General features: G+C 40.9%; 3 protein-coding genes across 4 annotated transcripts; 1 reads left to right on the plus strand and 2 right to left on the minus strand.

Moving 5' to 3' along the window:
- Positions 1-586: 586 nt before the first annotated feature.
- Positions 587-4789, plus strand: LOC102196179 (uncharacterized). The gene is made up of 6 exons (XM_005739284.1): positions 587-771; positions 2341-2481; positions 2603-2695; positions 2806-2874; positions 3336-3453; positions 3540-4789. Exons 2-6 carry the CDS (start codon positions 2383-2385, stop codon positions 4250-4252), a joined length of 1092 nt encoding a protein of 363 aa, XP_005739341.1. The 5' UTR covers positions 587-771; positions 2341-2382; the 3' UTR covers positions 4253-4789.
- Positions 4790-10970, minus strand: LOC102196468 (histone H4 transcription factor). Its single transcript, XM_005739285.1, has 10 exons — positions 10800-10970; positions 10106-10290; positions 8868-9094; positions 8661-8772; positions 8429-8581; positions 8255-8329; positions 7779-7899; positions 5771-5909; positions 5548-5672; positions 4790-5421 (listed from the first exon to the last, which is right to left on the minus strand). Exons 2-10 carry the CDS (start codon positions 10254-10256, stop codon positions 4995-4997), a joined length of 1530 nt encoding a protein of 509 aa, XP_005739342.1. The 5' UTR covers positions 10257-10290; positions 10800-10970; the 3' UTR covers positions 4790-4994.
- A 3765-nt stretch (positions 10971-14735) lies between these two features.
- On the minus strand, positions 14736-24310 carry map6b (microtubule-associated protein 6b). Of its 2 annotated transcripts, XM_005739287.1 has the most exons (4): positions 22950-24310; positions 20579-20792; positions 19952-20000; positions 16453-16512 (listed from the first exon to the last, which is right to left on the minus strand). In XM_005739287.1, exons 1-3 carry the CDS (start codon positions 23681-23683, stop codon positions 19956-19958), a joined length of 993 nt encoding a protein of 330 aa, XP_005739344.1. In that variant the 5' UTR covers positions 23684-24310; the 3' UTR covers positions 16453-16512; positions 19952-19955. The 2 variants fall into 2 exon arrangements, with proteins under 2 accessions (XP_005739343.1, XP_005739344.1); XM_005739286.1 differs by lacking the exon at positions 19952-20000 and having other exon boundaries at positions 14736-16512.
- Positions 24311-24318: the final 8 nt, after the last annotated feature.

Consider the following 24318-nt stretch of genomic DNA (forward strand, 5'->3'; position numbering starts at 1 on the left):
TTAACAGCAGAAAAAGCTGTAAGACTAAAAAAATTACACTTAAAAGTGCAAAGATTTATGGCCTCTTTCACCCTTTCATATGTTCCGAAGCCAAAGCCTATGCCGGGACAATTCTGGCCCCCAGACCTGATGTTTGACACCTTGCTCAAGGAGGAGCAGTGATTCTTTGTGACTTGTGACAGGACAGACAAACAGATGAATGGACACCTCGCAGTGTTATGGGTTCATCAGACAAGTTAATAATCGATAATAGCTTGCAGTATTTAAATTTCATAATAAAGTTTCGTTTTGCTCACTAACAAAACATGTTTAATTAGTGTTGAAACCACATCGACCTGCTGAATATTTACACGTTGCGCTGTCCTGCACGGTGCTGGACGGGATTCTTTTAACAATAGAAATGGCTGGAGGTGCTGCAATTATTTGCACGCCAGATTTCCATTGTCTCTCTTTGTGAAATCCCTTCTGCTGCCACACAAGCTGTCTTTCCCTAAACTCAATCACAAAGATTTATATGGCTGATGGGATTAGTTTAAGCCATTAGGAGTAGTTAATGGTCTTTCCTAGTGTTGGTAAGTAACACTGACTAATTGACCAGGGCCAGCAGACAGCTGACACCGGTTCACAGCAACAAGTGGTTCCTGCTGACATGAAGTTAGGACCTGCAGAGGGACAACAAACAGGGTTCACGCTCCTGAATGCTCGGCTGAATTGATCTGGATTTTTTCCCCCACCATTTAGCTGAAATTTAAAAGGACTTGGTGCTCACAGGTAAGACTCATAAATGTATAAAACATACATGACTTTGGAAGGGAAAATGTCAAATATTAAATTGTGAGAGGGACCCCTGCTGTAAGACGGGGACAATTTAAATATTTTGAGAAGTATATGTAAATATACTTCTCAAACATAAAATTACATCTATTTTCCCCATGTTATGTTAATTATGTGATGATTCAGGTGATTAAATCAAATTAACTTGTGTTACAGTTGCTCTGGGACTGCAAGTGATAGCCGTTTTTCCATTTTTGTTCTGCTTTTTGACCAATAAACTGCCTGAAAACAGTAAAATGTTTCTTAGAAGTTTAGTTGATGATCATATAAAACGATGAAATATTAACATTAGATGAGGTGAATAAAACATTTCTCAGAAACGACCTTAACTGTTCAGCTGTCGTTTGTGCCAGTTTGTTTTACTAATGACATGTTCAAAAATAAAGGATGCAAATAAATAACCTTTTTTTTTCTGAGCATGAAAAAAAAGAGCACATGTCATGTCAGAGGCGAGCCCCGGTGCTATCTGTGCCCTCCGATGACACAGCAAGATGTTTCCAAAGCCTTATTCACTCTGTTTGCTGTTCGCCTAACAAACAGCTCCTTTACGAGATTAAAGGATTTCTGTGGCACGCTGACATGCACGAAATTTAGAGAACATAGGAGGTGTAGCCTCTCGCTAATCTTGTCTTTATGAGAAAGGAGGGATCAGGCTATTGGATTGCTGCAGCGAAGACAGGTTGTCGGAAAGGAGTACACCCGACTTTTTTTTATAGTTTTTAAATGTTTGTAGTCCCAGTGAGCAAAACTACAGAGCCCACTGTGCACTGCAAGCACAGAGACCAATACAGTTGTCTGCCACTGCGTTAATACTGTGTACAGGTTAATTACCTGTTGATATGAATGAAATAGGTGAGGACTGTCTTATGATCAGGTTATTTTCTGCTTCTTTCCTATGTGTCCCACATTTACAATAAATCACTAGAGATTAATTTTCTCTAATATTACGGTATATTCATCACTTTTCCTCCCATTCGCTAACAGCATTACTAATCATGTGTCCTTGAAACGGATGGATTTTAAATGAATTAAATGGATTGGCACACAAACTGCCTCAATTGGATTACCATCTGTGATGCAAGCTAACAAGATACAGTCATTTGCATGTGATTTGAAAAGCAAATTGCCTAAAAGGTTTACTCAATACTGTACAATATGTTTTAGAAAACATTCTTAATGGTTGGTGACCTTAAATCAAAAACCACAATGAACTGGAGATCGGGGAGCTCCGCAGTATCCAAAACTTCCCAGGAAAATCATCCTGTTTGAAAGTTCTCTGCAGTTTCAATATAAGAGACGGTGAAACGCTTTAAATGGGATTTTCTGATACTCTAAATGAAGCCAATTTACCAACATGTAAACAGATTTAGGGCAAGAAAACAAGGCTTATGTTGTGGTTAACTAACTTACCCTATAGTGTCAGACTTTAAAATCTCCTGCTCTACTGCATGCGATCTGCCATCTTAGCTCAGAAACTAAAACTGTCAATTGTTTCTGTCTCATCAGTCTACTTCCTGCGACCACAGCCTGCTCCGTCAACTTCTCCACATGCATCAGAACATCCCCAGGCATGCCTTCACTCCCGTCCTGCACCAGTCCTCGAGCATCCTGCCAAATCCAGCATTGATGGGACCTCAGGACAGAAATGTGAGATGTGATTACTTTAACTATCCTCATGTGAAGCTGCTCAGACTTGGAAGTTATTCCAGGCCCCTCACCTGCTTTTACCTACTCCTCACTGATATCCATCTTTTACATCTTGCTACAGTTTAACACAAACCTGCCCGGACAAACAATGAGGACTTTCTTTGCACCCATCACAGCCTCGCACAGAGCAACAACTAGATCCTCTAACTCAACAGTGAGTAAAAAACTCAAGAATCTCAGTAACTAAAATATATAAAATGTTACTTCGCTTTCCTTTTAAATTGATGAAATTGTTTTCATTAAAATGAATGATTTCTTTTCCAGATACGAGGGAGATGGGGCGCACTGCACGTGTGTATTGCGTGGAAAATTTACCACCACAAACAACTCAAGGTGAGCGCTAAATAAATGTAATTGTTATTTTTTTTTATTGGGATTTATTGGGACGTCTCTACGTGTTTTGGGAGTTACGTGTGGAAGCATTGGTGATCCCATGCAGACTGTAGGCTCCGGTTCCTGCTCTCAGCTGACAGAAGTGGCACCGTGGTGGTCTTCTGCCAGTCGCTCTGCTGTCGCCCATCTACTTTACGATTGGATTTGCTGTGTATTCAGAAATGCTCTTCAGCACCTCCTCATACTCTTATTTTGAGTGTAATTCATTTCCTAAGAGATAAACTACCTGAGCTTTATTGTTTTTCAGCTCAGAGGTATGTCACAATAATGCTGTTATTGTGAATTGTATTGCTCACAGTATTGTGAAAAGTTCGCAGAGGGATAATATTAATGGATCATACTGATCTTGTATTGCACAGCTGATTTGTCTGATAACCAACATGTAATATTTAATTTACCAGAAATTGCAACAAATGCACAGCAGTCAACAGGAGCTGACACCTGAGTGTCCTGCTAGCAGTCCCTCTGCCTCTGTGCAACAAAAGGAACTACACCAGCCGTGTGCACACCCATGTTCAGGTGAGTTTCACGCCAGCAATGATTAAGTAGAAATGTAGCACTGATCCTTTTCTTGGACTTAGACTCTTCGTCTGAATTCTCTTCAGGTGGAAGTAAGAGTGAAACTACAAGCTGTGACTGTTCTGTCTCTGACCTTCAAACGCCTCCACCAGTGTCTACCCACAGCCGTGGGTACAGGGAGAAACTTGACTGTGAGAAGCAGGACCAGCACTCAACACCTGATAAGAAAGAGAAACACCAGATCCACCAATCTAGCCCAACAAAGAATTTACCTCATAAAGAGAAGTTCAGGGAATTAATAGTCACTTCTGACCTTGATGGCAGACACAGCGGATCGCTCGACAGGAAGAGGCAGTTTGAGTGTGAAGGCATCAACAAAGCAAAGAGAATGAGGCACGAAATGTCCAACAGTCCGTTTGGTTCTTCTCAGACTTTGCAGTATTATCCATCTCCATTCATCACAACTTATACACATCCACCAGCACACAACATGCACACTAACATGAGTGATTGCTCTTTCCTGTATCCTAACAGCATTAGATTTAACGCGTCTTATCCAGACACCAAGCCGCATCCCTGCCAGACTTCTTCATGGGAGACAATGAGGGACACACACAGTTTCCATTTTAGGAAACACACCCTTAAAGACTACTCACTGAATACCTGCAAGGCAATCAGGAAACCTCTTGTAGCAAGAGGTATCACGTCACCTCTTTATTTCCTTCGAGTGAGGGAGACACTTCTGTCGAGAGAAGTGTCAACACCGCTGCAGACGTCAGCGGCCTCATACTGGCTCTGATGCAGTATTGGGACCCTGAGTCTCCAGAGTAGGCTCAGAAAGGGAGAGCTCACATTCTCAAATTTCATCTCTCACTTCAGTTTTATTTATACAGAGCCAAATAAAAACAGTCACCTCAAGGCACTAGGAATCTCTGAGTAATCAGCCAGAGTGGGAGAAAGGTATTTAAAAATATATATTTACAGCACCTGTCTTGTGTTCACTGGTCATTTAGGTTTCTGTGGTACTCCACACAGTGAGCAGCACTGATTATTTACACCTTAAAGTGTAAGCAGATTCATGTTCATGTGCTTACTTTTTTTAAGTTGGGCTCAGGTTGGCCTCTAAAAAAAACCGGGAAAAAGAAAAACTGCTGATTTATGGAGTTTATGGAGGTTCTGTCTGTAAGACTGTATTTTGCACATAAGCTTTGCGCTAAATGCTAAAAGTGAGGATGTATGAATAGATGTGGATTAACCCTCATTAGCATCTCTAAAACCACAAAGCCACAAAAAGACACAAAAACATGGCACGATCTTTTCTTGTTTCAAAAATGTATTTAACTGTGTAACAATAAAATTCAACAAAGGTCACAACAAAAAATAAAGTCTTCGGAATTCAGTGCCTGGAGAACATTTCATGGAACAAGCTTTCTAGTGCTTTTAACTCTTCCCCCATTCATAAAAACTTTAACAGAAATTTTTATTAATTGCATAAAGCCTACACTGGGTGTGGGTCACCTGACCCAGTGCACAGTGAACACTTAAACCACATCCATGCCGAGGCCCCTCGCAACCTCCGTCAGAGCCTGGACTGCTCCGGAAGCCCCAAAACCATCACAGTCCTCCTGCATCAGTCCTGCAGACTCGTCCTCAATGTGAGGAATGGTGCTCATCACACAGTAGACAGGAGAGTCGCTGCCTCTGGGGCTGGCTTGAGATGACATGTCCTCACCTCCCGAGAACTCTGAGGAGTAGGAGGAGCTGGAGGAGGGCGAGGAGGATCCTGTGGGAGAGCTTCGGCCGCTCTCCAGCGTGACAACAGCGCTCTCGTCCTGACCGCTGCCACTCAGACTTTTCTGAAGGCTCTGAGGCTTCTTGGCCATGTTCTTCATGATCTCCTTTGTCACTTCAACAGTCTCAAAGCGCACCATATTTAACTTCAGGAAACCATCGACATCCTTCCTGTACCTGTATGACAGGAGAGGAGAGGAATCCATTTGAGTTTTTACTTTTTTTCAGCTCTACTTAAATTATATTTGTCGCACCCAGAGGACTGTAAAGCAGAGAGGATGACTATTACCACAGGTGACTCACCTAAAGCGGGAATGTCCAGAGGGCCACTTCAGCTCATGCTTCTTACGAAGGTGAAGTGTAAGAGTGTAACACCAAGAGAACACCTTATCACAGATATGGCATTTATATTTAGCCATTCCCCCAACCTATTGGTCATCAACAAAAAACCATTAGTATATCTACAGTCACAGCAGGCTGAGATGATCTGACCAGGTAATATGTTGGACGACACTGTGTTACAAACCTCATGGACTCTCTTGAAGTGCTGGCTCATTGTTTGGAACGTATGACAAGTATAATCACAGCCCTCCACTGTACAGCTGTACATGGTGCCCTCATTGTGAACCTCTGTGTGCTTCTGCAGATCGCGCTGGTTCTTAAATCTGTGGGGAAATAAAGATGGAAACAGTTAAAATTACTGGCGACTGTAGCTTTTACCCCTCAGCCTCCCTGTAGATGCACCTCTGGTATAAATGTAAAAATCCAAAGTGATTTTCAGAATAGTTGACCTCACTGAGATTCCAACCTGAGGGAGATTTGGTGTCAATTTCAAATACTTGGTGACATCTTTTTCGAGTTATCGCATTTGCAAGATCTTTAGAAACCTTGAGGACCAAGTCACTGAGTTTCAAACTCATCTGAGACTTTTTGTAGAATCACTTATGGTATGAATTTAAAAATCCTGTCGCCTCCTTTTTTGTATTCACAAATTTGAATGTCCAAGCCGCCTGCACAGCAGGGTTACGACAGCACCCCATCAGCCTTCCAAGGCTGAGGGGTAAAAACTGATTTTGGTAATAAAGATGTGGCTCTAGCAGCATTCTCACTCACATGTCACATGTTTGAGCCTCTTACTTCTTACTTACTTATAGTTGTTTACATTTTCAATACAGATGAGTCAAAAATTGCACTGCTACTTAAAAAGTCCCATATTATGGCCCGTTTCTACCCTCATGTGTTCTATTAATATGTTTTTCAAGTTTCAGCTAAAAAAATACCTCACAGGTCACTAATTCTTCCCCACCTTTATACCCCTGCTTTTAACTCATCTCCTAACAGGGCGTATCTGGGGGCTTTAAAAGCAAACGAGCTGCTGTGCGACTGAGCTCCAGCCAGGAACAGTCACAGCACACAGCTCTACTGAGTATATAAAAGAAATAAAATTACACACTGCAGAGTTTTTCCTGGCTTGAAATGGGCTGTTCTGAGGGATGAATATGCACATAAGCAGGACTGGTCAGCATAGGCAGTAAAGTCTGTGTTACTGAACAGAAGTGCCTGCATTTTCCTGTTCTTTGTGGTTACTTCATACATAAAAATGTCTATTGTGCTTGAGTAAACAACACCCCAAATGAAACAGAAACAGTTACAAACATCTGTATGTCAATCCTGCTGGTTCTCCTTTGGGGGAGGGTCAGTTGGAGACGATGATTAGGCTGTTCTGACATCACAGGAGGCTGCAAACCAATATATCTCATACAGAGACATAAATGATTGAAAGACAATAAAACAAGGAACTGGTTTCTTTTTTCATATTTTGTGGCTCTTTCTTTAAAAAACCCTTTAAACACAATATTTTAACGAACCTTTCCTAATAGTTTGGTTAAGGTCTTATTAGGAGAATTCCTTAAAGGGTATACAATATTTTTAAGGCACGACTAAAGACTAAAAACATATAATAAAAAGATCTAAAGAGCAGATATTATCCTGAGCTCATTTCCAGCTCCCATTTTTGTTCTTTGACTCTATACTAGAGTAGCTTTGCATAAATCACAGTTAAGAATAATCCCTGTTTGTTATATACCAGGCCCACGGTGCACCCACTTTGTTCTTCCTCAGTCTGAAAGACCTTTTTTAGCGAATCCTGTATTCACAAACAGAGCTGTGTACCTGAGAGCACCATGTTAAGGATACTGACAAGCTAAGAGCAGAAAACTGTGAGAAATCAAGCATTTAAAGTCACATGAGTTTTTGCCTCACAGGGATTACTTACACATACACAAACTGAAGGAAATAATGAGTGAGCTGGAATGAAAACTTCCTTGTGACTTTGGATGTGAAAAATGCTACATGGTTCCTCACAAATACACGATTTAAGACGTTAATGATAAAAAAAATTTATGGAAGAGAATTTTACTGAAATAGCTGAAACTTGATAACCCAGCTTTCGCTGCCAGATTAAAGAAAACGATGGAGTTAAGAGTGTGTTTGCTGTTAACTAAACACTTGATGAGCTGTGTTGGAGGATCTACCTTTTGTCACAGAAGTCGCACGGGAACGGACGCTCATCACAATGGCGGAACCTGATGTGGATCTTCAGAGCAGCCAAAGTGGTGCAGGTCATGTCACAAAAGGGGCACTTCACCTGATTCACTGAGAGTAAAAAGAAAAAAAAAGGCGGGCAATGCATGTAACAGATGATCAAACTGAGTCAGAGATCCACCATGGATCTATTAACGTTTAATAACTAACAGATCACAAAGAAACTGAAATAGATCAGATTTTGTACACCTGACCAACCAAATGACATAACTCAGTACAAAATAAGAGCTCAATGAATACAAATCTAAAGACCACACAGTAGGGAGCTTGACAACAGAAACAAAAGAAAATCTGTAGCAATGTGCGATAAACTGCTCATAAACCGCTCTCTCCATTTCTAATATTTCAAGACAAACAGCCATAAAAACAATTTAATCCCAAAAGAAAATTTAGGAATAAAACTCACCATGCTGACGAACATGATCCCGCAAAAGCCTCTCGCTGGAAAAAGCTTTCCCACAGTGTTCACAAACCAGCGTCTCTGTTAGGATAAGTACACATACAAACATCAGCAATAAGGCGGCGCAATTAAAACATCAACATCACAGAAATTTAATGCGAGCTTAAGCGTCCGTCTCACCTACTGGCTCAGCTTGCCTGTGCAGGTGGTCAAACAGCTTTGTGTTGCTGGAGAACATGCTGCCACACGTAGGACAGGCGACAAGGCGCTCCTGAGTATGGCTCCGCATATGTTCCCTCAAACGGTATCTGATCTTGAAAAAGGCGTCGCAGCCTGTGAACAAAACGGGAAATGTCACACGGTGTCCAAGGAGATAGCGTCTCACGAACGTTTAAAAAACTCCCGGTCGTACCTGCCCACTGGCAGAAGAGCGCCTGCTGTTGTTGAGGCAGAGACTGTGGTTCAGCACTTTCTATGTGGTTGTCCACATGTCGATAGAACCACTCAGGATTATTAAATGTACACTTAAAAAAAGAAATCAAGGAAAAAATAAATAAATCCCATGATAATATATCAATCGTTTAGTGAAGACTGGATAACTTAAATGAAAAATACGTACATCACATTGCTCCCACTGGCAAACATATCCGTCTGATCCTTCAGGGACCAGATTGTTGCTGTGCATGCCTTGATTGCAGCTGGGAAGATCTGGACGGGACTTGAGCAGCTGTGACCCAATGAACTTGAGCTTCCCATGGTAGTTGTGGAAATAAGCATGGACCTCCAGCTCTGCAGGGCTACCCATGGAGAGAAATTCACATCCATTCCAGAGACAAGCATATTCATCTAACGAAAAAGAAAGAAAGAAAGAAAGAAAGAGAATCAGTAATTATTGCAATGTCATTACAGAATGTTTAAAGCAACTTTAAAAACTTTAAAGCACCCACATGTCCAATAACATGAAAACCAGATTAACCGTGATCAGCATGAGGTTGAGAAGTATCCCATCGTATAGTCTGGTGTTGAGTAGAGACAGTTGCTGTCACAAAATAAAAATAAAACCATGTACCGGCAAAATCTGACTGTAGCTACAAAAGCAGTTTTACTTGTGACTCAAATGAAGCAGGGGGCTTTATAGCGCACTCTGCAGCACTGCCATTCGTAGCATTCGTAATATAAGCAGGTTATGGTTAGATGATGCAGAGATGACTGGTAGGGGTGAGTGATTAAAATAAGCATTTACCAGTAAAATAGTACAGACATCACAAAAAATTCTAATAATCACAATTAGTTTAATCCATAAACTTGCCCCTTTCATGATTTTTCTTTTTTTTTTGCATATTTGTTTCAGATCATCAAACTAATTTTAATATTAGCTAAAGACAATTTAATATCTACAAATGCAGTATTACTGAATCACCAAAATTACTCTAAGAGCGCCTCAGCGACTCATCCAAGAGGTCACAAAAGAACCCAAAACAAGAAAATGTGCCACAGCCTGGCCGATGGAGGGACAAAAGTATAAGAGAGGATGAGCTGAAAGGCAAACCAAGAGAAATGCTGCAAAACAGAAAACAGCACAATGATATTTTTTATCTCTGTAATCTTGTCCATATAAATCACTGTAAGCCAAAATTTATTTTAAATGACAATAAAATCCAATCCCTTGCACTGATCTACACACAACCACAATGAGAGTTCAGTAACAGAAGCACCTCTTTGTAAAATTCAACAGGCATATTTAAACTGGACAACACTTGGAACAAACACTGACCATTAAACCCCATGCTAATAAACTTAATGTGCTGCCCAACAAAAGCTGACCCCTCGCCCACCCCTGCACGCAAAATCGCTTACCCAGCTCCTCCAGGGCATCGTTGTCCCCCAGGTAGTCCTTCAAATGCAGACACATGTGGTCGCTGAGCTCCTCCATGGAGCGGCCCGTGAAACTGCACGAACCCCACTCACAGACCACCTCAAAGTTCCCGAGTCTCTTTGTTGTCATCATGTCGTTGAGTCCTGTGAGCTCAGCCCCTCACACCCTAACCAGCCGCACAGAAAGTAGGCACATATGTTTAACCCAGGGAGAAAAGGAAACGTTAAACTACGACATCTAAACTACTAAAGACGCCGTTTTGCTAGTTAGCATGTGCTAACGAGGACTGATGGTGTCATGGAAACTGAAACATGTCTGTAAATGTTTGAAGAGTCATTAGCTGAAGTTAGCGCCAAAGCTCTCACTATCTGACTGAATGAGTAACTAAAACCACATCAAAACATATATTTTTAAAATATATATTTTTGGTCATAACAGTTAATGAGGCCGTTCACAGCTAACAACAGTTTACTTCATCCTTAAGAAGTTGTGTTTGTGCAGATGATGTTTATCTGGCTAACAGATTAGCTCCCGCGAAACCTGTCACAGGTCTGTGCTCTTTATCCGACTTTTCCTAAATTAATACAGCTTGTACATTTTAACCCGGGATTGTATAAATTCATACTGTTGTTTCTAACTCTAGTGATACACAAGGTTTTCATAAATGTTTCTTACAGCAGTTAATATCACTATGTGCAGCAGATCTGAGCTCCTCCTTGCTCTTCCCTCCTCTCAGCTTGTTTGGCTTTGTTTATTTCCTGTCGCTTCTTCTTCGTTTATTATTAAAACTGTGCGGGAAAGCTGAGCATATCGCCACCTGCTGCACTGGAAACCGCAGCAAACTAAAGCCTGAAGTAAATAGCATTTTGTTTTTATACACTTCTTATTATCATTATCCCCTCTTCTGCTTCTTCTTTTTCTTCTTCTTCTTTCAGCTTCTCTCTTTAGACGGTCCCACAATGGATTATCTACATCTATCTCTCTACCCTTCTATCACAAATCACCCCTGAAGCTCATCTACACCCACTCCACCCTGTCTGCACTCTCTTCTTCTCTGGATGACTGATTCCAGGTATTTAAACTCATCCAGCTCGAATTTTATGGCATTATTTTTGTGCCACGCCATAAAATTTCAATTTGAAATAAATACATAAACTCAAAGAAAGGTGAAAGAAAAGAAAAATTGTTTCTTAATTTCTTAAAATAAATCCTCACATTTATGAGAAAAATGTATTTTGTAGTGAAGGAACAAGTCAACCCTTCCCTTTGTATCCTAAAATTAACTTTAAAAAGGTGATATCATGATTTTGGGCTACAATTAATATTTCTTTATTGTATCAGACTAAATATATAAATATAATTTAATGTGGTTATTTACTGCAGGGATAATACACACTCCACACACACACAAATATACATTATTTTAATTTGTTCTTATCTTGTATTTACATTTTAATATCCATAAAACATAAAATAACAAGATCCTCCGAATGAATATGGAGTAGTATGGTTTAGTTACGGAGTTTTATTTAAGTAAAAATACTAATAAAATACTTCAGTACCTGCCCTGAGTTCACCTAAAGTACTATTTAGGAAAGTATAAAAAAAAGAGCATAAAATAGTCACAAACATAAAATATTTTATATCATAAGATTATTCATATGCGGTTTAAATTCAGCCAGTTTAGTTTAGTTTAGATGTTGTAATCAACTTTTTAGAAAAACTATATATACATTTCTATATTAATTGATCAGCTCAGTTGTGATTTTATAGTAAAAGAATCTCAACCCTGTGTTTAAGTAGCACCACTGATAACCTCGGAAAGCCTTCTGTCTTCTTTGTTCCTTCTTTGGCAGTGCAGTTAAACCACAGCTCTTATGTCTGTTTTTATCTGTAAACGCCAGACCAAACTCCTCCCAGGAAGTGACAACAACTTCTCCTCCACCCTGTCAGCATTTCCTCCAGACACAGAGTGTGAACAAAGAAACAGACCTGTACAATAAGGACTGCTGTGATCAAGCTATTTCACGTGCAGTGGACGGATTAAATGATAGCAGTAATTTTCACTGTTAAATAGTCCTCTCTTGTATAAATTCAGAAATGTTTCCTGTCAGTCTGAAAATCATCCATGCATGCAACTTTATTCTTTATTTTATTCACTTTATTTATCTGGAATGATTTTGATCTTTGACCAAAATCTCTGCATTTTTTCTAGTGTGGTTGATAATTATGACCCAGACTTAATTATTCCCCTTCTGTTGTGCTGTACTATACTGCATTCTTACACTGGGAAGGTTTCACATGTTGTTAATAGACAGAAAAGAGATGATTTACACCTGAAGGAACTGGTTATCCCTACCAGCCTGAGAAAGCCCTTAATGCCAACAGAAACAGGAAGCCACTGTAAGCAGAAGGAAACCTGAGATCAGCCTGCAGCCACCTTTCAATCAAGGCTCACAAGGTTCACTGTCAGATTGTGCCATAGATCCCCTCCACTAGAGGTCATGATTTGCTGACCGTCAGTCCTTTGTCTGTCAAAGAAATACAATATTTTCACAAGAGTGCGTGTCTCCTAAAGTGAAGTCAGTGCTACACTAATAAAGTTGCTCAGTGTTGCACAAAATGCAGGTATTCATAACAGCAGCCTTATACTGTGGTGCGCATTCAAGGTGATTCATTCCTCTGTGTTCTCAAAAATGAGCTGCTATAAAACGAATAAAGTGGGAAATCATCGGCAGTCTCTTCTGTGCTGTGAATATTTAATACAAATATTGTACATGCCATTTCCCCCACACATGCATTCAAGCCTAAACCCTTTTTACTGTCAAAGCTTTGTGACGGTCACTGAAGTTTATTGTTTCCACCATAATGAACTTCAAAAATATACAATACAATATAATAAGAATATATAATATAATAAGAACTCTTACTTGCACCAACAGTACAATATAGGGAGGGACCATGACCAGCCACAAATGTGTTTTAGGGCAGGGGGGGGTGGGCAGAGCCTAGGCAGCTCCAGCGCCATTGCTGATCTCTTATTCAATATTTCATGCTGCTCTGCAAACACGAGGGCCCATAACGACTGAATTATTGATGCAGATTTATGTCAGGATGACTGATTCACAGGAAAATGACCACCAGACACCAAAAAGGATGATAAAGGGATAAATGAATGTTTCTTTCCAGTCTTACATCCGCCCTTTCATGATTTTATTAACAGTGAGTGTTTTGTTTTCAGATGAGAGCACTTTGGCTAGCTTGTTTAAACTGAACTGAACTGAACGATGCTCGCATAAAATATATTTATGCAACCTTTAAATGGCTCTCAATTTTACCAGAGTTTGGAGGAGGGAACATCTGCAGAGCACAAACTGTAAGGTCAACAGAAAACCACAAAATCCAGACTTGAAGGAGAATGTCTCAGATTTCTCTTCTGGAGAAATGCAAACCAGCAACACTGAAGTTAAATAGCAATTCAGTACTCTTGCTTAATTATTTAGTTCGAGCCTTGGCACAGATACCCTAAGTTTTCAGTTGACTTGGCTTTCTTTGGAAATTCTTCAAGATACAAGTATCTCTTGATGTACAAAATAATATTTTAGGAGGTTAGATGTAAGTTGTAGAAAGATATTTCAAAGAAAACATGAGTAACCACACAGATTTATCATCACTTCATTTCTTCTGGACTTCCCCTCCTTGCATTTTTATGTCAGTCTACACTGGCCACTTTATAAGGTACAGAAAGCTAGTGCTAACCCCTTTTGCCTTCAGAGTTGTCCTTATTCTCGGCATAGATTCAATAAGGAGCTGGAAAAAAGGATATTTGATACGAAAGCATCACACAGTTGCTGCAGATTAGTCGACTGCACATGTGTGATGTTGATCTCCTGTTCCACCAGATCCCAAAGGTGCTTTATTGGATTGAGATCTGGTGAGTGTGGAAGCCAGTTGAATACAGTGAACCCCATGTTCAAGAAACCAGTTTAAGATGATTTAAGGTACCGGTATGTGACATGCCGCATTATCCTGCAGGAGGCAACCATCAGAAGATGGGTACACTGTGGTCATAAAGGGATGGACTTGGTCAGCAACATTAATTGGGTTGGCTTAGGTGCTTAAATAATGCTCATTTGGTTACTAATGGGAAACAAAATGTGCCAAGAAAATATCCCCCTTACCATTACACCACCACCAGCCTGAACTGTTGATACAAGGAAGGATGGATCCATGATTTCATGTTGTTTGTACCCAATTCTTAGCCTAACTCACCAGACATGGACACGTGTTACCAATGTTTTATGGTTTAATTTCTGAACTGTAGCTTCAGTTTCATGACAGGAATCATGTTATCTTCTGCTGCTGTAGCCCATCTGCTTCAAGGTTTGACATGTTGTGCATATTCAGAGATCCTTTTCTACATACCTTGATTGTAATAAGTCTTTTTGAGCTGTTGCCTTCCTTCCTTTTCTCTGACCTCTGGATATTTGTGATAATGAGCAGCTGAACAGGTGTACCTAACAAAGTGGACAGTGACTGTATATGAAATTTACTTAACAGGATAAGCTGTTGCATTTTAATAAACACTAAAGTCCAAATAAATTCAACAAGTCACAATGCAGGATTCTGCATCACTTTAATCAGTTCATCCAAAGCAAGCTGAGAATACAAGTACAATATCACAACAGCAGTATGACATACGCATGTCATATCATCACTTCACTCTGGTCTGACGCCACGCGCAGTCCAAACCAGACAGCATATAAGATGAGAGATATAGCACCAGAGTGTCGGAGTGCATAGCAGCACTTGTAGTGGTTGGGTCAGACTTGATGCTTAGCAGGCAGCAGGCTGAAGAGGTCAAACACACACACACACGCACAAAAAAAACTTTCACTCAGTTATCACTCATGCACTCACACACACAGAAGCTAAAACTGGAAGGAGACCCACGGTGGCTAGTGCTAGACTGGGCCCTCACACACTGCGGCCGTGTCGGCCACTGAGGGTATCACGGTATACGTCTGTGTTTACAACCAGAGAGGGAAGGCTGGGCTGTGATGACTTTTTGAGGTCATGTCACGAAGAACTCATGCGAGTTTTAGATTTTCAGACAGCAGCAGTTTAAAGAGTCCTGGCCCATTCCTTGTCCTTCAACACATCAGTGCATTCAGTGTGAAAAATGTTGAGCAAATCTAACTAGTTCTCTCTCTTTTTTTAGGCCTATTTGTCTTTTCTTTTCTTTTTTTAAATTATTTAGCACAACTACAGCGTCACAGCTCAGAGGGGAGGGTGGAGTACAATGCCACAAAGTACTGAGTCATCGTGAAAATTATGGTTTTCTTATTAAATCAAGGGAGTGGATCTCCATTTAGATTGCTTGTGGGTGAAACCATATTGCTGGTGTGTTTATTTTACAGCTTTAATAGCCACTAGACTATGATTTTACTCACTGTATGTACCTTTTTGGTGTGATCAGAATCTATTTCTACTCATGCATTATGTTTGAGAAGGATTTAACCCTATACATTTATCTTTGAAAGCTCAATTTACAAGCTAGGATGTGACTGTGACAGACAGTCAGCTAATGAACCGAAAACAGGGTCTTGCATGCAAGCTGTAGTAATTATATTACAGTTCACTTTCTATCTCAGCAGATATCATCCAGAACAATGAAATGAAAACCAGGACCATACAGCGGAGGCACTGTAATTCACTGTGAAACAGATTATTCACTTTTCACAAAAATCCCTTCATGTGATACAGAAAAACAAAAAAAGCCTCTCTTTGACCTTTTTCTTTTTGTTTACAATCATTTTAACACTGAATTCATCATCCATTCAGACAAAGGTAAAAAGTCCCTTTCATACACACACTACATGTGTACCGATGGCTCCTTTTTAAGGTTTGCTGTCGAAACAGAACTCATAGAAACAATGTGCAAAATTATGTGCTCGATAATAGAAAGCATTTCTGTGCGCCAGAATACATTCACGTACTTTTCACACATTCACACACGCATAGTTTGCCGTGAAATTATTTGCATTATTCTAAAAGCTCAACATTGGTGCCCATTCAAACTATATATGACCGGACAGCAAAAACAACAGGTAAGGAAATAAACCAAAGGGAAGAGATTCGCTTCATGTGACCACGTCAGCTTGTTTTACTGTTTGCCCGCCTCTGCCAGTCTGTTGCTGATCTCTTTGCTCTTCTTTGTGACGGCTCCGCCCGGTTTGGGTTCTGAGGCGCCCAAAGAAGGTTTCTTCTTGGCTGACTGGGAACTAGAAATCTGCTTCTCTTTAGCTTTTTTCTGCATCCTCCCTGTTGTTGTTGTTGGTGTTGATGATGACTTTTTTGGTTTGGTGCGGGAAACTGGTTTATCCACCTGAAAGAGAGAAGAGACGCGAGAAGAGATTAAACGGATGTCAGAGAAACTGATCAATACTTTGGGAAATGGAATTTATTTTGTTTCCTTGCTTGGAGGATGACAACATCATCATTTAAATATGAATCTAAAGCCGATAGCCAATTATCTTGGCTCAGCTTAGCAAAAATTCTGGATAAACACCCGGCCTTATTGTTCTCCTCTTTAGACACAATCGAACACAACAAACAAATATTTAATATGAAATCATGCTGAAAATTCAGCAGCACAAACTGCTGTCAGTTTAATAAAATAATTAATAAATATGCCACTACGGTAGATTCCTAATAAAAAAAATTGGCCTGGTTATCCACTGATCACAGATTTCTCTGCCTTCCTGCTGAGCTTGACCCACTTTTAACCACATATGTAAATATCCAGAAGCATCCAGCTCCATTTACTTAAAGTTACTGCAGGCTTCTGGAGTTTAAGAGTCAATGAATGTGTAAAATTGACTCGCTCTGTAACATGTTTTACAGCATCATGTACCACAGATTCTAACTGTGAATGGTGCATTCAATGACAATGGGGTTAGGGTTGATCTTTCCACCCAGGAGTGTGGCTACTCCACCTCTCTCAGCCCATTACAGGTGTTGCTCCATCACTTGCAAAGCCAACAACTGAGCCAATCACATTTGTTCAAACGCCTTATAGCAAGACTTTCTAACTGCAGGATGGTGCAGACTTTAACCCCAATGCAAAACTGCCATTTTAACATGTTGAAATAACAAGTTGCAGATCTCAGCTTAGAAGGGAAATCTGATGCTGATGATCAGGCATGTCGTTGACACTCTGTGGGAATATTCTAGGATTCTACATTTTATTTCGTTTAGTTTTCCACGTTTAACCAGTGGGGGTGACATAATGAAACCAACCAACACCACCACCACCATGTGGGGTGTGAGGAACTAACAGCTAATGAGGTGACAGTAAGGTTTAGACCGCTATGACTGCTAGAACAGCAGAGATGAAACCGAAGTGATACATTTTCTTGGTTTTGCTCTGCACTGGAAATTTAAAGGGTGACATGCATATAAATTAAATGTGTTGTACATTCATGTATTCTTTCCATGTCAAACTCACAGGCAGCATACTGTGTTACCATGGAATGCCACTGACCCGCGGACCACATTTTGAGAACCTTTGTGCAAAGCTAATTAACTGCTGGCTCCAAGCAAGAAAACAAATAAGCATACTTCCCAAAATTATAAGCTAACCATTTACATCTTTACTTACTGTAGGCTAACTGATAGATTATAAATCAAGTCTTATTTTATCATGCAATACAAACCTTCTTTTATCTTGCTACGCAAGATAATTTCAGGCAAATGACACCATATGCTATAGATGATACTTGCATGATGTGGTTAGTGCAATGAAGATAAAGGTCCAAAAAATAGCACAAAAAGCGTGTTTGTGCCTTTCCTTCTCTAAAAAGTGGTTCGTGCAGTTCCTTATTTAATGAACTTTTAAGGAATATAAAGCATACATGGTATTTAGTTTATATTAGTATATGATGTTAGTATTATGCTTTATAAAATGAAGTAATTTGGTTCAACTACTAATACTGGTGGAGGCTTGACAAGCAGGCCTGCATTGGTGAGATTTGTTCTGATCAAAAGATTGAGTGGGGAAAAGTGGGTGCATAGATAAATGTGGCCTCAAGCCAGGCGCTTAGCTCATTTCTGCTCTTGAGCTGGAGTTGCCTTAGTGATAACAGACTGATGGAGGGGCTCCCAGCTTTTATAAATGAGCATCAGCATCCAGCAACAAAGTTGCAAATCATGCTCAACTTTTGCTGATTAAATAAACCTTACAAACAATATTGTATAAGATGACAGTGAAAGGTTATTTCTGACCAAAAAAAAAAAAAAACGTGTTCAGCTCTATTTCTCAGAGTTGTGTAAAGTAAGTTAGGCGTCGCCATGGCAAACCTTGTTAATAAATTTTGTTGCCAGAGACGGTCAGTGTGGGATTAGGAAGACTATGTTACCATGGTACCAGTGTAAAATAAATAAAGAAAGGCACTGCACTCCATCAGGTTTACCAGACATTTTCAGAACAAAGTCCAGATTAGATTTAACACTTTAAATATTTTTGCTTCTTAATGTTGATGACGTGGGTCTCAAAGAATACAATTAGATCCACATGGCTGTGTCACACTGACCTGCACACTGCTGCTACACTAATCAGACAGAGGCACAAAGGATATCAAAAATGCACTGTCATATTCCTAGTATTCCTCTTTATAATCTGTACGCCAATTCATGGTCAGCCATTGCATGAAGAAAAAAGAAAAGTGCCATCTTGCCCAGTGTTACTAACACAATAGAGCATCAAGGAATGTTTTCTAGGTCCACTGGTGCAACAAATGTTTTGATTTTTATCTGATACATGTTGATAGCATCTCTGCTTCATTGTTTCCTCCAATCCCATCCTTTTTTTCTGTTTTTTTTTTCCAAAACCCCATGATGAACTGTTAAAACTACAAATCTCCACAAAAGGTAGTGGCTGGTGCAGGCTGAGAAGTGGGCAAACAGTGAACAAATAACTTTGGGAGGACTGCATCTGGCCACTGGGTGATAAATGTGACTGAGGCTACGTCCACACTAGCCCGGATAAATATGAAAACGGTGTTTTCGTCTGAGAACGCTCCGCATCCACACGATCGTTTTCAGTCGTTTTCACATTGTTGTGCGTCCACATTTGGAAACGTCTGAAAACACTTACGTTCCAGTACTGCGCATGCGTGAAACGCAAGACGATTCGACCTGCCTCATTTCTGTCTGCCACTTATTTACTTTTCGGCTCTTTGAAACGTCGCGGCAAAATGTCGAGTTTTTTAAATGGACTAATAATGAGGTGGAGTTGTTGCTGCGAGTAACACAAAAGTACAAAGTTGCAAAAGCGATTGACAATTAAAGAATTTGAAGAAAAGCTCTCTGGAGCATGTACAAACTGATATTAATCTTTAATAGGGCTGTCAAAATTGAGCGCAAACAAAACAACTGCTGTATAATCCCCTCCGCGATCTTAGTTTAATTGGTCACATGACTGCATCACATGACTAAAATGTGCTGTCGTTTTCGAAAAGGTTCGCTGTCCACGGTGTGACGCAAAAACGGCGTTTTCAAATGTTTCCGCTTTGGAGAGCGTTTTCAAAACGCTGCATTTTCCTTGACCGAAAACGCCGTCTCAGCGTGGACGGAAGGCCAAAACGGAGAGAAGAAGATGCGTTTTCACAGGAAAACACATTAGTGTGGACATGGCCTGAAGCTCACATTAGCCAAGACGCATACTGTGTGCGTGTGTGTGTGTGTGTGTGTGTCAGTATGCATGTTTTGGCCTTATCAACTTTGAGGTCAGCCTCCATGCCTTCTAGAAGAAACAGAGAACACACCTGACTACAGCAGATTTAGAACAGAGCTGCTCTCAGTCTCTGAGAAGTCCTACAAGAATGAGAGAAGGAGTGGCCACATGAACACACCACTGTAGACACATGACTAACCAATTCAAACCCATTACATGCAAAAAGATCTTACCGTATGTGGGGAATATCTTCAAATAATAGGTTGGTAAAGGGATTACGTCATATTACCATACTCTAATGATGGAATGTCACTTTAGCTTCTGAAATCGATGCAGTGACCATTTTACTATTCATTAGCATATACATATACAGCTTGCTAAATACACAGTATGTATGCTAATTAGCTGAGCGTAGTGTAGCAGAACCAAGTAGCAATGACAAATGCACATCATGTAATTAAAAAAGAATGTTGACACATAAAACTGTTCTAGTTTGTGTTTATGGGGAGTTAGACCACATGCCATTAGGCACTTCTTGAATATTTTGTATAATGAGATAACACTTATGGGTTTCAGTGAGTAAGAACTCAAATCACGAAATACAAACTCTAGCATACAGCCGGGTTAATTTAGGTTTGATATGTGTGCAATTACAAGAAGTCAAAATGGAGATGGAGAGGTATAGTTTCTGCAGATTCGTGCGTGGACGTCATCTCACCTTGGCAGGCTCCTTGCTGGGTTCGCTATACAGGCTGCGTATCCTCCTGCGCTCCAGCAGCTTGTTGTCCGTTGGGTGAGCCTTCACCTGCTCCCCCTTGAATGTGGCACTATAGCTGGTTTCCAGACTGGTCTCCTCCCCAGGGGGTTTATACTGGGATGGAGCTTTGATGGGCTTCACTGGCTTCACATCCTTATAAGCCTTGAACTCAGTCCTAAGAACAGTGTAAATGAGATTTTGATTTTTTTTTTTAAAATTACTGAATAGTTAAAAAAAAAGATAAAATCAGAGTCATTAAATCAACTGACTCCCAAATAAACTGAAACCTGGTCAATGAATCAATTGTTAAAACTGAACACAGCTGTGGTGCTCCTCATACAACATTAAAATTAACAGCTAGCCAAAATTAAGCATTGAATTGAGAGAAGAGCGGCCACTGATTATACTGAAAAGACAGAAGATTTACAAATAATGATGATAATAATAATAATAGTAATAATAATAATGATAAAAAGCTTTCTATGAAAGGTTTGCAAGGTACAGATTATCCTTGGCATAGAGGCCTAGGATAATTTGACATCACCACTAGAGGCTATCCTCACTTTTATATCATGTACCAACCATCAGACATGTACACTGTATTCATGTTGATTACAGCTCAGCTGCAGGTTCTGCAGGACTGTCAGTTTACTTTTAGCAGTCAAATCAAAATTTGACCTTCAGATTTATTGTCCACGCTCTGCAAAACCGGGAAGGGGCAACACGTGCTTTCTTTTCAGGTACATGTAGACAAGAAGTGGACTCGTTGTGAGACACCGCTTACACATGTTTTCTATTACACAGCAGGAAATTAATTAGGAATTCTAATTCAGATTATTATTACTATTATTGTTGTTATTAATTATTATTATTATTATTATGACCCTGAAAATAGTTTTTGTTTGTTTTTTTAATAAATGGGAGCTGTTATTGCAATGTGTAACTGTGTTTTATTCACTGCACAAATGAAAACTTCCAGTTTACAACTCAGCCATTCAGAAAGCAAGATCATGTATGCATACAGTCACTAGTCACTTTATTAGGTACACCTTGGTAGCACCCAGTTGGACTTCCTTTTGCTTTCAGAACTGTCCTCATTCACTGTGGCATAAATTCAATAAGGTGAAATTATTCCTCAGAGGTTTTAGTGATAGCATCAACCAGTTGCTGCAGATTTGTCAGCTGCACGTCCATGATGCAAATCTCCCGTTACACCACATCCCAGGGGAGCTTTATTAAATCTATTAGATTGAGGTCTGGTGACTGTGGAGCCCATGTGAGTACTGTAAACTCATTGTCGTATTAAGAAAAAAAACAAAACAACAGTTCGAGATAATCTGAGTCTTGTGACATTTGTGACATTATCCTGCTGGAAGCAGCCATCACAAGATGGGCACACAGTGGTCATAGAGAGACAGACGTGGTCAGCAACAGTACTCACTTGGTAAGGGGCCCAGAAGGCAGGATGGATCCATGCTTGTTGCTAATGCCAAATTCTGAGCCTACCATCTTAATGTTGCAGCAGAAATCGAAGCTTGGAGTGGACACTGTTTTTCCAGCATTTATTGTCCAATTTTAATGGAGGCTATAAAAACTCAAGCTCATTAAATTTATCATTCTGGCAGCCATTTGATTGGCTGATTTGATATTTGTGTTGATGAGCAGTTGAACAGGTGTACCTAACAAAGTGGCCAGTGAGTGTGTGTTCTGGGTTAGAGACAGAAGCCCTTCTTTACTCTTGTATACATGGTTTACTCCTTCATTGGTTTCACATTTTAAAATTCTCATGATCCAAACTGTTTCTACTTCACTGCCTGCAAAACACAGTGAAGTAGACTAATTCAGTTTTGATCTGTAATGAGCTTTTCTCCATGAAATTTCTGTGAAGCATGTCTTCTCAACTTGCATGCCTCGCCTACTCAAAATTGGAGGAAGCCTGAGCAGAAAAAACCCTGTTAAGACACACATGATTACATTCAGATCCTTTTAGTGGCTTTACTCATTCATGGCCCATGGCATTGATTTGGTAGTACTCCCAGGAAGGCTGAAGCAGAAAGAAAATCAATACTGAACCTTTATCTGTAGCAGTGTCAGTTTACATCTGATATCACTGGAGATTGCAAAAAGAGACCCTTCAATAGCCTACCAAAAAATCCTCTAGTGATTTTTGGGTGACAGCTGAAGTGCTTTCAGGGATGCTGTGCTTATTCCTGCTAACACCCTCTGCTGCTACCGAGTGCACAGTAACAATTACAGAAAATCAAACATGTAAAGAGTATAGAATAAAAAGTGTTACCTTGAACAGCGCATTGTCACAGCCTTACACTCTTACCTGTAGCTGCTAGAAGTCGACATAACCTCCTTTATCTGCCTGTTCAGAGCGTCTGCAGCCGCTCGGCCTTTCCTCTGCTCCGCGCTCACATCTGCAGCCACCTGTCCCTCCGTCTTCTCACCTGTTTTCCTCTCTGATGACTTTTCCCTCTTCACGCTTCTCTTGACCACCTCCTGTGACTCCTTCTCCTGCGTCTTCTCCTCAATCTCGCTCTTCTCCACCCCGCTCTCGACCTCTGCGGCCACCTGCTCCTGCTTACCGCTTCCTGCGCTCCTTTCCGGACCGCCGGCGGTGGGGCTCGATTTGGGGATCCATGGGTGGTCGTGCTTCTTCGGTATAGGCCAGGGCTTGTAATCCTTCTGATACTGAGTTTCGTTGTTGAAAGGGGCCGGCGATGGCTGGTACTCGTTTCTGGGCTTGCAGCTGGCCTCGGGGCGCACTCTCCACGCCTTGAAGTCTTGGCGCATGACGGACGCAGTAGAGCCATCTTTGCCCGCTGCGGCACCCGTCGCGGGCGGTGCCTTCCCAGCCTCCTGCTCGCCGGGATGGGGCTGGGTTTCTATGGCAATGGCACCGGCCTTCTTCAGTTTCGGCTGCGGATGATGGGGCACATGCGGTACGTCGGCCACGTCGGAGTATCTGGCGAAAACCAAAGGCACCGCGATGTCTGCTTTATCCAGCTCGGACCAAAAGCGATTGATGCAGCAAGCACGCGTAATGCACGGCCATGCCATAATGTTCGATTCTAGGAAGCTGACCAGAGAAAGATGCTAAAGGGGAAGGAAATAAATCGGGGATAAACACGTAAATAAACGTCCTACTCACGACTCGAACCCTCTTCGTTTTTTGTCCAGTCAGGATTACTCTCGCGTTATGCAATTCCGACGAGCAGATCTAATCTTTGCCCGAGACTTACGGGAGAAGCGCCCACACGCCTCCCTCTCTGCCTCCTCCTGCAGGATGTTTCTCTTGTTCAAGTTTCACAGTTTGGGGGCTTGCTGTGGAGTGTATACATTGCTGTCTGGTTGCGCATCAAAGCGACCCCACCCACATTTGTGTGCTCCTTCGACAGTCAGGGGGTCTGCACTGAGTATGCACGATGAACTATCACCTGAGCTCGTCAGCGTCTGGCCAGCAAAGAGGGAGGAGACACGGTTAACCCCAATGCTGCCATGTCACAAACGTAAACCCACAGTGGATGCAAGCCTCGTAGAAGCCTATTGTTCCGTTTTTAGGAAATGGCCGAAAAAAAAAAACGTGGCTGAAAATCAGAACAAATAACACGAAATTAACATCAAGTCAAATCCCACTGAATGCAGCGGCCATGATTAAAGTGGGGACGAGATGCAAAATCTGATGACGAAATATT

The sequence above is a fragment of the Pundamilia nyererei genome, unplaced genomic scaffold (genome assembly GCF_000239375.1).
Source record: "Pundamilia nyererei isolate P.nyererei 1_Seehausen unplaced genomic scaffold, PunNye1.0 scaffold00091, whole genome shotgun sequence".
Classification (NCBI taxonomy): Eukaryota; Metazoa; Chordata; class Actinopteri; order Cichliformes; family Cichlidae; genus Pundamilia; species Pundamilia nyererei.